The sequence below is a fragment of the Acipenser ruthenus genome, chromosome 2 (assembly GCF_902713425.1).
Source record: "Acipenser ruthenus chromosome 2, fAciRut3.2 maternal haplotype, whole genome shotgun sequence".
Classification (NCBI taxonomy): Eukaryota; Metazoa; Chordata; class Actinopteri; order Acipenseriformes; family Acipenseridae; genus Acipenser; species Acipenser ruthenus.
This window is the reverse complement of record NC_081190.1, coordinates 29078607-29095004: the sequence shown is the minus strand read 5'-3', so window position 1 is coordinate 29095004 and position 16398 is coordinate 29078607. Positions and strand designations below refer to the sequence as shown.

The following is a 16398-nucleotide window of genomic DNA, read 5'->3' as shown; positions in this document are numbered from 1 at the left end:
ATGACGAAAGTCTGCGTGTCGTGAACGCACCCATTGTGATCAGAGAGAGATAGAGATAGATATGCTTTCCAGAACCTTTCAATTAAAATATAATATGGTATTTTGCTGTACTAATGTAACAAACTATGGGTGACTTATTTTATATAAATTGTCATGTTATGCACGAATGTAAGAACTGGCTTACTGTGGTGATCTACTTTTTTTTTCTTTCAAATAACATATACTTATAATCGTTTGCGTGATTTATTTTAATTGCAAATATATATCCTGCCCACTATTAGTTTTGTTATATGATTCATTAGTTTATCTGTAATGTAATCACAGTTTTACATATAGACTGCACGTTCTCAGGGTTCTGGGCCGCTTTTGCGTTTATAATGTCTCAGTTAACGTCCCACATTCTGGTCCGCTCTGGTTTTCAGATAACGCCCAAAATTCTGGGCCGATTTAGTGTATTGATAACGTCCCAAATTCTGTGCAGCTTTGCTTTTCTGAATTCAGCCCGTTTTTGGGATATTCTGCTCAACTGACAGCCGAGTTTTTAAGTCATGCATGCTCCGTTTACCATAAAAAAAGTACACGATAACTGGATCGTGAATTCATTTGAGTAACCCTTAGCACAGGAATCAAAGTTAATGTTTGTTTGTTTTTTTACTCTCCCCAGAAGACATATATATATTTTTTTATTATTAAGAAACAAATACAATTTAAATGAAAAAAAAAACGTATTTCTTTATTACAATGAAGAAACTCCATTGCACTGAAATAGATACATGAACATTCATTAAAGCAGTCGTTTTCCTTTATTAAAGGCTTATACTAAAATATTAAAACACATTTGTGAGAAGGAATATGGTATTCCATAAAAATGACTACTCATTTTCTTATGTAATGTACATCAATTATTGTAGCATAGTTTATGCAACCCCTACCTTTTAAAGCTGTAATTAGCATTGTTAAACCATTTCAATTTCTTAATTACATCACGGATATCTGACAATGATGAAACAAGCTAAAAACATGTTTCTAGCTATACATCACTGAAAGGAAGCTGTAGTCACTACACTACACACCGCTTGATTCATAAAATAAATACATTCTGCCTGGATTATGCAGAATTAGCAAGAAACAATAGGGGAATTCATTAGGTGTTTGAATTAAAAAGGGTGCAATATAAATCTGGTGATATGGAACAATGAACCTGCTAGCAGGGGTCTTCAATCCTGGTCGTGGAGGGCCGGTGTCCCGCCTGGTTTTTGTTCCAACTGTACCCTAAATTACTTAATTGGACCAATTAAGTGTTTTTTGGAAGCTTAATTGGACCAATTAAGTAATTTAGGGTACGGTCGAACAAAAACCAGGAGGGACACCAGCCCTCCAGGACCAGGATTGGGGACCCCTGATCTAGACAGTTATTGGATAGCACAGGTTGATACACTTAGCCTGTGGCTTTCTATCAATATCAGGAATGCCTATGGACTGTTAGAGGTATGAACTACAACAAAGTATCAATCCAGGCATTAAGTAGGTCACACAGATTGATACAATTAACTTGTGTCATTCTATCACTTTTGAAGTTAACCCTTTTATGGCCAGTGTAAATGTTTCCAAGTGGGAAGGACTAAACAGTAAATGGTTGAGGGGCACATTTTTACACGTTACTTGTACTTTGCATAAGAATGTCTGTAATCTCTCACTAGACGTAATCATTACTGTTATACAATGTATTTCATTGTTTCCATTATATTTGCACAGTCCAGCTTTTTAAACAGTATCTGTAGCCTACAGTATAAACTATAAGGAATAGATAAGGAAAATGTTGACTAATACAATACAGTAAGGGCACTGGTCTCTTAAAACCCAGAAGGTCTGATAAACTCCTACGCATGACTATATATTGGTGGACATTACATAAGAAAATGAGATGTCCTTTTTTTTTTTTTTTTGGGATACCGTGTTCCTTCTCAAAAATGTGTTTTAATATTAGCCTTTAATAAAGGAAAATGACTGCTTTGGTGTGTGTGTGCAGGGGTTGCATGGTGGGTGTGTGTGTAGGGGTTGCATGGTGGGTGTATGTGTGCAGGGGTTGCATGGTCGGTGTATGTGTGCAGGGGTTGCATGATGGGTGTATGCATGCAGGGGTTGCATATGCTACGCTACAATATATTGATGGACATTACATAAGCAAATGAGATGTCCTGTTTTTGGAATACCATGTTCCTGCTCAAAAATTTGTTTTAGTATTAGCCTTTAATAAAGGAAAACGACAGCTTTAATGAATTTTCATTAATCTATCTCCTAGTGCAATGTAATTTCTTCATTGTAATAAAGAAAAGTTTTTTTTTGTTTTTTGTTTTGTTTTTTTTTGCATTTCTATCTCAGGGGTCTTCCACTTGAAGACCCCAGAGATGTATCCTACTTAGCTCAATCCAGACGGTTGTCATGCTGATGCGCTGGGGAGACCACAGTGTTGTTGATACTCGGAGCCAGCATCACAACCATTGTGTGTGCTGATGCGCTGGGGAGGCAAAATAAACAGATCCCTGGAGCCAGCATTACACTTCAGCCATCTATGATATCTACATCAGAAAGAAACGCAATTGGATGGAGATGCAGATGGAGACTGTGTGGTCCAGTGGTTAAAGAAAAGGGCTTGTAACCAAGAGGTCCCCGGTTTCAAATCCCACCTCAGCCACTGGCTCAGTGTAACCCTGAGCAAGTCACTTAACCTCCTTGTGCTCCGTCTTTCGGGTGAGATGTAATTGTAAGTGACTGTGCAGCAGATGCATAGTTCACACACCCTAGCCTCTGTAAGTCGCTTTGGATAAAGGCGGCTGCTAAATAAACAAATAATAATAATAATAATAATAATAATAATAATAATAATAATGCAGATGGATCACATTAGTTTACTGTAAAGCTACGTATAGTCTTAGTTGGTGCTTATCTTGGCGAGATCTGAGTTCAAATCAGCATGAAGTTTTAACATCTACTCTCATGTAATGGAAATCACTGTTATTTCTCTTTCTTCATAAAAAAATAATTTTATTTCTTGGAGAGTAAAAAAATACATTAACTTTGATTCCTGTACTAAGGGTTACTCTTGCATGACAATTTATATAAAATAAGTCACCCATAGTCTGTTATATTAATACAGCAAAATACCATATTATATTTTAATTGAAAGGTTCTGGAAAGCATATATCTATCTCTTTCTCCGATCACAATGACTCCAAGCTTTCCCCACTCCTGTTGAGGTCATATTCCTATGACAGACAAGGACCAATCAAAACGTGAGACTGTTATGCGGTTCCATCCCAAAAATCGGTCCTCTCTCATACCTCTAGTTACTTATTCCCGATTCGAGGCTCGCATTGCAGCAGCACCAACTGCAAAGCTTTATTTAACAGTCACTGTTTCCAAGCAGGTTATCAGTCACATTTTACTACTACTAAAAATATTAATAATACTAATAATAATATGAACTTACGCTCGTCAAGTGACCCCAGAGATTGGTTATGCCTCCATGATACGAGTCGCTTGCACAGTTTTCATTAAACTTTTTTTTTTTGGTCGTCTGGGCATTTAACAAAAAAATCCCAAACAGCAGGGGGTTTCAAGACATTTCTTTCAGTACAGCTTACGCTATACAACGCTTTGCTGTTGAGATGGCGAATGAAGAAATTAAATGTTTGCCTCTGGATAACACAAGCTGGAGCGGGGAGGGACGGATGGTGCTCAGTTTTCGAAATTAAAATTATTAGTGTTTGCGAATATTTTTCTACCGTACACTAGGCATTCAGTACTTATTTTACTGAAGCAATGCAGCCTCTAGAGGTATGAGCCCACTGCTTTGGATTATACCCTGCTCATACACGCAAGCGGCACTACAGTTGCTACGTATAACGATTTGGTAGCGGATTTTAATAACCACATTTGTTTATGTAATATGCATGATACAAACATTTTTGCATGTGATTGACATTTAACGTGTGATTTATAATATTCACACATTGTCAAACCTGTTTCTGTTAACAGGAAGAAAAAAAATAAATGAACAGTGTGTGAACCTGTCTGACGAACCTTCGAAGGTTTAAAACAATCTTCGAATCCCTGGCTAGTGAACGAACCTACGAACCTTCAAACCTTCGGACACAGCCCTACATTCTAATAGGGAAATAACATAGATAGTCTGGATGTGCCACACTCAAGTAGGGTATCATTTTAAAGCTTGAGCATTTCTCTTCAACATAAACTAGATTGCAGAGTGGCACAAGTAGGCATTTACTGGCTATGTCGTGAAACACACAAACACCCTTCTTTTCCTGCGTATTAGCACTCATTGTGAGGGCTTTGCCACCTCAAGCTGGGTGTGATGTTGAAAGTTAAGCAATTGTCTTGCGAATAGAGTATGGTGCATAATGGCATGTATAGTACTATTAAGTACTATTTAGTATGAAAATTAGAGCATGTGTTATGAATTGTAAGATAAAAAGGCCTTGTTTGATAGCAGATATTTAATTAAATGTTGTTTTGAACTGAGCAACAAATACAGTATGTGAAATATACTCATTTATAATAAACTAAATTAAATTTCTCTGATGTTACTATAAAGTATTCAGTATTCACACCCATACGTAAATTACATTACACACTGCAGCTTTTATTTTGTGATCCCCCCAATTAACTGGAAGTCTTCCTTAAGGCCATTATATAAAATCCAATTACTCTTTCTTTGTATCATAGAGATAGTGTTTTCCACTGTTGACTGTTGCTCCAAAAAGTGTGTACCTAAAATAAATCATATTGTTTGTGTATGTGTGAAGTACATTCAAAGATATATTTTGTAGACTTTAATCCACGTTAATGGAGAGTAGAAGAAATGAAACAAACATTTGTACAAAGATTAAAAAGAAAACTAGTGGGGAAAAAATTACCAATCATAAATGAAAGTTCAGATAGCACAATCTATTCATAAATCAATGTTTCAAGGATCTTATGTCGGTCTTTAATTTAATTTTGTTTCAAAGTATTACTGTTATTGATCCTAGCACAGAAAAATAATAAACATAAATAACATAACATAAACAGTTTAGTCAAAAGTCCTTTTATAGTATGATGCAGTGAGATTCCAAAATGATTATTTCTGTATTTATTAAATATTTACTGCCCAAACAACCTCTCATATGAGCCGGAGAAGTCCACATTAGTGTATACTGACCTTAATGTAGTGTGTGTGTGTCATATGTATACACCCAGGGTTGGAAACTCTCGCTCGCATCAAATTAAATCAGATGAGGACTAGTTGATGGCTGTGTCTCAGTAGTCCTCTGGGCGAGTACTTAAAACAAATGTACACATATACTCTCACGTGTAGTCTTGCATTTAAAAAATGCAGGGAAGTCAATTTTCTAACAGGGTGTAGTGAATAAGCGGTGGTGAATAAGCATTCATAAATCATTTTTAGAAAACAGTCACTTGGAACTGAAACCTCCCTTCATCTTCCCAGCAATGCCAACCCCACTTAATGGCGTTTTACGTTTGTGTTCTCCCTCTGTGCAGGATGTGAAGTTTATTGTTTGAATTTACTGAAACACGTTGCATCTTTTGAAGTAAGTGTAACATCATTTTACAAAAATGTGTTGATTTATACTGTGTTACGACCCTGACTGAAGATGTCATTAGCAAAGGGGGCCGGTTATTATTATTTGTTTATTTAGCAGGCGCCTTTATCCAAGGCAACTTACAGAGACTAGGGTGTGTGAACTATGCATCGGCTACAGAGTCACTTACAACTACGTCTCACCCGAAAGATGGAGCACATGGAGGTTAAGTGACTTCCTGACGGTCACACAATGAGTCAGAGGTTGAGGTGGGATTTGAACCGGGGATCTCCTGGTTACAAGCCCTTTTCTTTAACCACTGGACCACACAGCCTCCTAGTACTTGGTTGTACTAACAAGGTCAAACAATATGTCACGTTTTACTAAACATTTTAAAACTAATAAATAATTACCACAGTGAACATTATCATAGTATGTTGCTTAAAATATAATAACACAATATATTCATAATAAAGTTGAGTTCTTATCTATAAACAGTAACACGTTTTAAAGCTTGGCATTCGCTGTATGTAGCTTGGTGTTGTTTACATTATCGTCAGCATGTTTTAAGTGATTGGAAGCTGAAATTACTTTTTTTAAAACACACTTTTCTTATACAAATACAGCATTGGTGAACGATAATCAGTTTGTTTGAAACCAGGCTTTAATCACTGATAATTGGTGCACAGGCAGTGATTCCATGAGCGTTCCAGGGCTCAAGCACCAGTGGGGGGAAAATGAGGTCTTGCATAGTGCAACTAAATCCCCTGTCAAATTATACTGTGGATGCTTCACGAGTAGAACTATTATTGCAGAGTTTAAAAATACAAAATCCATTTATACAAAGTCTCCCAGCTTTCTTAAAGATCTGCGTTTCCCTCATTTTTTATTTTTATTTGTTATTCTCTCAGTATCTAAACCTAGTAGATTCAGCGTCCATCAGTTCTGGCAGATTCTACTGTACTTGCTGAAGTGGTTTTCTCCCACTGCTAATGAAAAAAAAAAAAAAAAAAAAGCCACCTAGCTAACAATTTCATCCCGAGGGCTACAGTGAAAATTACTGTCTTTAAATTGGGACTTTAGTGAAGAATGCATGTGTATGTGAGTACATTAGTTATTGTAGATAGTAATTCATAGCCAGCCATTATTTTTTGTAAATAGCAACACATGTAATGTACAGTAAAATAAACATTTTATTTGTGTCATCGGTGTCTGAGCTTCATGGTCGGCAAGGTAACACAGCTGAGAGAATTTTTTCCTCTGTCATCCTGTCTGGTGCTGTCAGTGTCAGTGTCCGTTTCTCGGCACACAGTACAGTAATTGCTCAGTAACAAGGTGCAAACAGGTGATTGATTGATCGATCTGTATGAGCGTTTACAAAAAGGTAAATCTAAATTTATAACTGTATTTTTTAGCAAAATAAAATCTAAGCCTATTTTTAGGGTCCCCAACTCTTGTTGTTGATTCCAACTTAGCAAGTTTCAAAAGGTACTAGTCCTTTGGACTAGTAGCACAATATTGTTAGTTTCTATTGCATATATGTATGTGTGTGTGTTACACTCAGAGTCAGGAGTCGGTCAATCACCAAAAAAAACCAATCATTTCACTATTTGAGTATTTACAAATGATCAAGAATGAAATTAAAGGTTATTTCGGTCTTTGAGCAAATTATTTTGGTCAAACGGAAAATATCAAACAAGCAGAGAACGAAACAGAAAAGAGACAGCTTCTTCGGTCTTTGAGTAAAGCGATATAATCAAATTGCGAAATGTGCTTTTTTGAGCAAATGCACTTCTGCTGTTTTACATTTGTCTCTGTCTGTGCTGTCTCTTCTTTACTGTTTTGTTCTTTGCTTGTTTGATATTTTCCATTTTGCAATTGTTTTTTTGTACACAGCTCAAATAAAGAACTTCTGCACCTAGGGTAAATTGAATTTTCAATTTAAGGTATGCTGTTTTTTGTCCTTGAGTAAATTGAATTTCAATCTGAGTTATTCTGTTTTTTGGCCTTGAGTAAATTGAATTTCAATCTAAGGTATGCTGTTTTTTGTTAATAGATGAGTTTGCATTATATTTACTTTTTGTTACTTTTACCTCTCATAGATTTAAGGCAATTTCACACAAGAGAACCTTACCTGCACGTGACTATGAAAATGTTGAACCTGTGTTATTATTTTCTTCAAGCTAGATCTATTAATGCTGGCAGCATGAACACTTTTATTTCATGCATCAGTATATTTACACTTTAAGTTTGAGCTAATCAGTGACTGACTGATTAATGAAGAATTCTTCCCACTCCATCCAACCTCCCCATACAAAAGTTCAACATTATCTGCTATAGTATGTAAATAATATTTTTAGTGATTGCTTTTATTGTTCAGCAGCATATCTTTTCCATTCCAATCCCGCCATTCTAAATCAATGCATGGATTTAGCTGCAGGTAGTAGTAGACATACTTCTTGCTACAGATACATTTTGCAACAACAACAAAACAAACTTTTAATGGTGATATAGGATCATGCAATTCTTCACTTTTAATGGTGATATAGGATCATGCAATTCTTCACTTTTAATGGTGATATAGGATCATGCAATTCTTCACTTTTAATGTTGATATAGGATCATGCAATTCTTCACTTTTAATGGTGATATAGGATCATGCAATTCTTCACTTTTAATGGTGATATAGGATCATGCAATTCTTCACTTTTAATGTTGATATAGGATCATGCAATTCTTCACTTTTAATGGTGATATAGGATCATGCAATTCTTCACTTTTAATATTGATATGGGATCATGCAATTCTTCACTTTTAATGGTGATATAGGATCATGCAATTCTTCACTTTTAATGGTGATATAGGATCATGCAATTCTTCACTTATCTTTCACACATTTTTCTGTTTGTTTACACAGGAAGCATCTTGAACACATCACAGCAGTTGGCCCCAGAACCGTGGGAAGTCCAGAAAATGAAATTTTGACTGTTAACTACCTTCTGGAGGAAATTGAGAAAATTAAAGCAGGAAGCAACAAAGCTCACACTATTTCAGTGGATGTCCAAAAACCTACAGGGTCTTTTACCATTGACTTTCTAGGGGGTTTCACCAGTTACTATGATAGAGTCTCCAATGTTGTTGTCAAGCTGGAGCCAAAGAGAGGGGCCAAACACGCCATGCTTGCCAACTGTCACTTTGACTCTGTGGCAAACAGCCCAGGTAGGCCTTATTGTTCAGCTTTGAATAATGTTATTTGGTGCTTTTTGAATAACGGCAGACAATTGAATGCTGTGTTAAATCTCCTTTGAAAAAAGCTGTAACTTAACCTCTGCATTCAGTCTCATTTGGATTTTATATGGCCATAGACAACTTTTATCTCGGAGCCTAAAGAATGTAATTTAGATTGAAAGTCTTGGTTGCTTTATCGTGTAGAAACAACAGATTCTGCTCCATAAAACCATTTTTAAAAATGTATAAATTTGAAGTTGATGAACTAACAACAAATCAGTTGTTTCTGAAAACATCTTCCAGTGAAGCTGAGCTGATTTCTTCAGAGTTTTATTTGCAAGTGAAATGTAGAATTCTGCAATGCTAATTCTGACCATTGTTCTGCTGCTTTGAAAATCACGTATGCAAAATGTATGAACCCAACTGTAAGCAGACCTTCTTCAAAGGAATCCTATACTGTAGCTCCTTGTCTAGTCAAGTTTCTCTGTCATCCTCTATCTTTAGAAGGATTACAATTTCAGGTTTCACGTGATGGATATGCATAATTCAAATAACAATGGTACTGTAACATTGTACACAAAGGCATTTACAACATACAGTAAACAGTAATTGTTATATGCAAGTTCTTAATCTTATTATTTCATGGTGTTGACTAATGTGAAAGTGAGTTTCGAGGGTTTCGTACAACCTTTACCTAGCCAAAAAACCTGTATTGATATAAACAAAATCTGTGATTTTTAAAAATCTTTGTGAAGCACAAATGACAGACACACATTTGAGTTTATGTAGTTTTATTAACTGTATCAGGCTTCTGCCACTACCATATTTTGTGTTTTAATGAGGTTTTAGGATATTGGAAAGACATAGTCTTGTTCCAGCTTGACTTTAGAAGTTGCGGACATGTCTACTTTTACAGAGCTTAACACGTCTAAATCAGGCTCAAGTCTCTAATTTGTGGATATTTGAAATGTGTTTTTTTTTATTTTTTTTTTTTATATATAAATCTTTTTAGTGTAGAGCTTGGGATTGATGTTAGATGATTATGTGATAAATTCATCTCTCTTAATTTTGCTGATGTTATGTATAGGTGCCAGTGACGATGCTGTCAGCTGCTCTGTCTTGCTGGAAGCACTTCATTCGATGTCCAATTTATCAACTCCACTACAACATGCTGTTATATTCCTTTTTAATGGAGCAGAAGAGAATATCTTGCAGGTGAGAGCTTTACAGGCAACACTTGAAAGCCGCCTTAGTTTACTGGGTGTAACATTGATAGAGATTTGGGTTCAAGCACTGGCTCAAATTAGGTGTGCTATTTTTTGGCTGCAAATAATTATACAAGAAAAAGATTGTTTAGGGAATTACTAGCCTAACAAGCTGTCAACTCATAATTAAACAAAGCTGAGCTTTGGCATAAAACACAATAATCCAGCAATAATTACCAATCTTCAATGACATGCCCTAAATCTATCCTAAATAATAAGGGTAACACATTTGCCAATAATAGACTAATGGCTGGTTTCACAGATCCCGATTATCACTAATCTTGGACTAACTAATATTATTGTACGCAAAGTAGTCCAAGACAAGTGCTAAACGAGGTCTGCGAAACCAGCTGAAAACCTTTTGTTAAAACTTTTTTTTTTAATCATTTAAACGATCATGATCTACATTTTCAAGGAATAATACACTTGAATTATATTGAATTATATAAGAGCATATTTAAACAAACCGGCTGTAGGGTTTACAGCACAACACATTGGTTAAAAGATGTTTGATGCACATTTTAAATAAAAAATATGATATTGTGTGGTAGACATTTTATGGCAAGACATTGATGTGAAAAGCAAATAACTGGTCCAAACTGATTTATGACCCAAGGTTTAAAAAAAGAAAAAAGTGTTTTTCTGTAAATCCTACATCATCTTCAGTTACGTTTGTATCAATTTTACAGTCGATTTCACATGTAATTAATGTACAACATACCAAAATATTAAATAATGACAGGTATTAAAAAAAAAAAAAAAAACAGTCAATGCATTAACCTCCCAAACAATGTTCGGTTAAGCATTTTAAAATACTGTGCCATTTACACCCAGTGAACTATTATTTCTCGATGCTGAAAAAGCTTTTGGCCGTTTAGAATGGCAGTATTTGTGGTGCGTTTTAAAGAGATTTGCTTTCAGTCCAAACTGTATTAAAATGATACAAGCCTTGTACTCTAGCCCTTCTGTGAAAGTTTCCACTGGTGGAATCTTTTCAGACTTGTTCAGTATTTTTCAGTGCCTCCAGACAAGGGTGTCCTCTCTCCCCTCTTATTTTTCACCAATAAAAATTGGATCGTCCCGCCACTCAGTTTCATTTAACGCCGATGATACACTTTTATAAGTGATTTAGAGCGCTCTCTTCTGAATATACTTAAGATTTTTGAAGATTTTGGTTTAATAGCTGGTTATAAAATTAACTGGTCAAAATCATGACTTCTCAACATGGAGGCAGGCAGAATTAATATCCCTCCCATCATTCCGGTCGCACAACAAGTAACAAATTTAGGCATTGAGATTTGAGTAATTGTTTTAAAAAATATTGAGGGTGATTTGAACAGATGGACGTTATTACCAGCATCAGTTCCTGCCTGCATTGCCTCGATTAAAATGAATATTCTCCCGCGTATTAATTTTATTAATAGAGTGATAGCATTGCCTCCACCGGTATACTGTTGGTCAAAACTCAATTCCTTGTTAAAGTTTGTCTGGAATGGTAAACGTCCTAGAATGAAATGCAATGCAATAAAGCACTAGGCGGCTGGGCTTGCCCAAATATTAAATTATACCACTGGTCTTTTCTATTACTTACATTAAACCATTGAATTAACCCAGCTTTGCAATCTTCTTGGAAAGAGATAGAGCAGAAAATATTATCACCAATTAGACCACAAGACACACTGTTCTCTGGTGTTACATATAAAAAGTGCTCCCTGTGCTATGGCTCCATAATGGCATATACTTTGCAAACTTTTATTGCAGTGGAAAGATTCTTGGGTATCAAAACTAAGTGGCACAGACATTCACCCATTTGGAATAACGCTAACATCAGGTAGACCCTTTTCCTTTGACACGTGGGCCCTGAGGGGCATATACGTGTAGGAGGCCATGAGTCTGTCCTAGACTTCCAGGACCTAGTGTCTCGCTATAGTATCCAAAGTACTTCTTTGTTTTTTTTTTATTTTAAACTGAGATCTGCTTTTAAAAACATGTGGGGTTCCCTGAGGTCCCAACTTAATCTCTCACCTGGTGGTGGATTGGGTCCTGGGGGAAAAGCCTAAGGGTATGGTCTCATATATATATATATATATATATATATATATATATATATATATATATATAACATCTCACTGAACATTCCCACTCTCCTTTTTCATGTTTAAAGTTATGGGAGAAGGATTTTGCACAGTGGGGAGGGCCTGTTGATTGGGAAGCAGTGTGGGGGAATACTTTTGGAGCATCTAAAAATCCAAATCACCAATTTATTCACTTTTAAAAGATGCCACAGAACTTATATGACCCCTCGCAAAAGGCATTATACAGATCTAACTCCTTATCCCTGTTGTACTTTGTGCAACCTTGGGGTACCAGGCACTTTAATGCATATACTGTGGCACTGCCCAGATGTTAAGCAATTTTGGTGACAGGTAGCCAACACCATTTAATGTTGCTGAAGTTGACATCCTGGGATCCTTCAAGAAGCTGCTTGATGAGATTCTGGGATCAATAAGCTACTAACAACCAAACGAGCAAGATGGGATGAATGGCCTCCTCTTGTTTGTAACCTTTCTTATGTTATCGGGAGGCGCCTCCCACAGGATCCTGCCCTCCTTCTGGGTGAGGTCTCTAAATTTCCTCTCTCTGAGAAGGATCGTAGGCTGTGGTTGGCTGGCATGACTGCTGCAAAGAAAATGATTGTTCAGTGCTGGCTCCCTCCTCATCAGCTCTCTATGCGACACTGGCTTCAAGCGTTTGTAGATATTATTATTCTGGAGATGTCTTCAGCCTAAGAGCTACAACAGGCTGCTACCATACAGATGTGGAGGGACTCGGCAACTGTAATTGAGAACTTACTATTGTCTTGACCTATACGTATAGCTAATTTATTTCTTGACAACTCATATAAGGATGGCTATATATATATACACACACACACACATATACATTATGCCATTTAGAAATTTTATTTTTGTTGCTGTTTACTATTATATGCAAGTACGTACTTGCATATACATACTTGCATGTTCCGAATGTTACTGTATACTTGTTTTAGGGCATTCAGGTAGAATAATGAACAGATTGGAGTCTTTTTTTGTTTTTGTGTGTTTGCAGGCGAGTCACGGTTTTATCACACAGCACCCCTGGGCAAAGCTAGTTCGTGCGTTCATCAACCTGGAAGCCGCTGGAGTGGGAGGGAAGGAGATTGTTTTCCAAACAGGTGCCCAAGGAGTTAATATCAGGGGGATAAGGGGGCTGTTTGTGCTGCAAACAAGGAGAAGTATCAGCTGTTGAGTAGTATTACCAGAATGCATTATTCTTATTGTATGAACAAGCTAATATACATTAAATAAATTGACTAATGCCATTTGTTTCTACCCATCATTGTGCTTTTAGTGAAATAATGAAAATAATCAACAACATAAATCACAAATACACCACCCACTCGATATGTCGCGGGTGTCGGGGTCCAATACAAATCCGATATATATTGAGGGCCGCGATATAACAAGAGACCCATAGAAAAACAAATAGGCTAACAATTACTGTACAACCACTCCCTCTTTTTTATCGGGGGTGTCAGGGTCCAATATAAATCCTCTACGCAACCCGCTTTTTCTCATGTTTCGTATAAAAAGCAGCACACCATTTTAATTCATACTATGAATGGTAATTGCTTCTCATCAACTTAAGTCTGCAGTTAATTTCATGACTCTTCCTCTCCCTTTCTAAAATGCACATACCCGCTGCATTGAAGGAACCCCACTCCAAACATAGGAGGCTTGTTGCTAGGGAGCTGCCGTCGCTGCCCTGTGACTTTTGCTAGTGATTGCTGGCACAAGTGAGCACCTCGTTGGCTACAAAAAAAAACGCATTAGCAAGCAGATATTTACTTTGCTTTGTGTTATTGTGCAGTACATGCGTATATGATAATAGTACGATATTAATGCTTTGTTTTTATTTGTTTTGTATATTTTTGTTAGTAACGTGCAGTACCGAATCCGCAGTATAGCGAGGGGCGATATAACGAGGGGTGGGTGTAGTTTCAAAATTGTTTGTCATTCCATGCAACAAAACTAAAAATACACAGTACAATGGAGCCTCCACTTTTGCTTCAAATCAATTTTAACTGTCTGCATGTATTTCAATGAATAAAGTATGTTGAAGAACAAAAATAAACTTGATTTAAAAAAAAAAAAAAACAAAAAACATTGCTTTCCCTGTTAATGTACAAAAGCAATTCCTGAAAAAAATTAATTTGTGGTTTAGTTAATATTTTGTGAAACTCGTAGTGTATTGAGTTATAAACAATGTAACAGCATCAGAGATGTAGGCATTGTACTGTGATAAAACCGTTGGGGGACAAATAGTTTCCAACTGTGCAAAATAACTACTGCATATTAACCGCTAGAAGATAATAATCCATGGAACAGCACTCGGATAAATGTATGGTTTGCTGGCTTTTAGAATACCCTTTGTGTTTTCCAGCAGATCTAGTTTACATATCTGGTCAGGCCAACCAGCTTGTTCTGTTTTGTCTTTTCAGGTCCTGAAAACCCATGGCTAGTGCAGGCGTATGTCCGCGCAGTGAAGCACCCATTCGCGTCTGTGGTTGGCCAAGAGGTGTTTCAGAGTGGTATCATCCCGTCAGACACTGACTTTCGCATTTACAGGGACTTTGGCAATATTCCAGGTATAATCTTTTTTTATGGGCTTACATATGGGCTCTAGTCACAAAACTTCAGTAGAGGGTGAGTCATGCAACTGGGTGCCGATTCCAAGTTAATTTTATATAGCTGATACATTTTCTTAGATCCATAAAGAACGGTCTGATCTCTGTGCAAGAGACAACAGCTAAGACTTTTCTATGCCTGCCATAATGTTGCACAGCTGATAGATCATACAGAATGCATACATACAGTGTCTTGCGAAAGTATTCGGCCCCCTTGAACTTTGCGACCTTTTGCCACATTTCAGGCTTCAAACATAAAGATATGAAACTGTAATTTTGTGTGAAGAATCAACAACAAGTGGGACACAATCATGAAGTGGAATGAAATTTATTGGATATTTCAAACTTTTTTAACAAATAAAAAAACTGAAAAATTGGGCGTGCAAAATTATTCAGCCCCTTTACTTTCAGTGCAGCAAACTCTCTCCAGAAGTTCAGTGAGGATCTCTGAATGATCCAATGTTGACCTAAATGACTAATGATGATAAATAGAATCCACCTGTGTGTAATCAAGTCGCCGTATAAATGCACCTGCACTGTGATAGTCTCAGAGGTCCGTTTAAAGCGCAGAGAGCATCATGAAGAACAAGGAACACACCAGGCAGGTCCGAGATACTGTTGTGGAGAAGTTTAAAGCCGGATTTGGATACAAAAAGATTTCCCAAGCTTTAAACATCCCAAGGAGCACTGTGCAAGCGATAATATTGAAATGGAAGGAGTATCAGACCACTGCAAATCTACCAAGACCTGGCGGTCCCTCTAAACTTTCAGCTCATACAAGGAGAAGACTGATCAGAGATGCAGCCAAGAGGCCCATGATCACTCTGGATGAACTGCAGAGATCTACAGCTGAGGTGGGAGACTCTGTCCATAGGACAACAATCAGTCGTATACTGCACAAATCTGGCCTTTATGGAAGAGTGGCAAGAAGGAAGCCATTTCTTAAAGATATCCATAAAAAGTGTCGTTTACAGTTTGCCACAAGCCACCTGGGAGACACACCAAACATGTGGAAGAAGGTGCTCTGGTCAGATGAAACCAAAATCGAACTTTTTGGCAACAATGCAAAACGTTATGTTTGGCGTAAAAGCAACACAGCTCATCACCCTGAACACACCATCCCCACTGTCAAACATGGTGGTGGCAGCATCATGGTTTGGGCCTGCTTTTCTTCAGCAGGGACAGGGAAGATGGTTAAAATTGATGGGGAGATGGATGGAGCCAAATACAGGACCATTCTGGAAGAAAACCTGATGGAGTCTGCAAAAGACCTGAGACTGGGACGGAGATTTGTCTTCCAACAAGACAATGATCCAAAACATAAAGCAAAATCTACAATGGAATGGTTCACAAATAAACATATCCAGGTGTTAGAATGGCCAAGTCAAAGTCCAGACCTGAATCCAATCGAGAATCTGTGGAAAGAACTGAAAACTGCTGTTCACAAATGCTCTCCATCCAACCTCACTGAGCTCGAGCTGTTTTGCAAGGAGGAATGGGCAAAAATTTCAGTCTCTCGATGTGCAAAACTGATAGAGACATACCCCAAGCGACTTACAGCTGTAATCGCAGC

The 16398-nt window shown here is 37.1% G+C and overlaps 1 protein-coding gene across 1 annotated transcript in view; it reads left to right on the top strand.

The window, feature by feature from the left end:
- Positions 1–16398, top strand: part of LOC117409355 (endoplasmic reticulum metallopeptidase 1-like) — a 34281-nt gene that overhangs the window by 1321 nt on the left and 16562 nt on the right. The window contains exons 2-5 of the mRNA XM_058993424.1: positions 8521–8822; positions 9919–10046; positions 13208–13313; positions 14640–14786. Of these exons, the coding sequence (XP_058849407.1) occupies positions 8521–8822; positions 9919–10046; positions 13208–13313; positions 14640–14786 (683 nt within the window). The remainder of the gene's footprint in view (positions 1–8520; positions 8823–9918; positions 10047–13207; positions 13314–14639; positions 14787–16398) is intronic.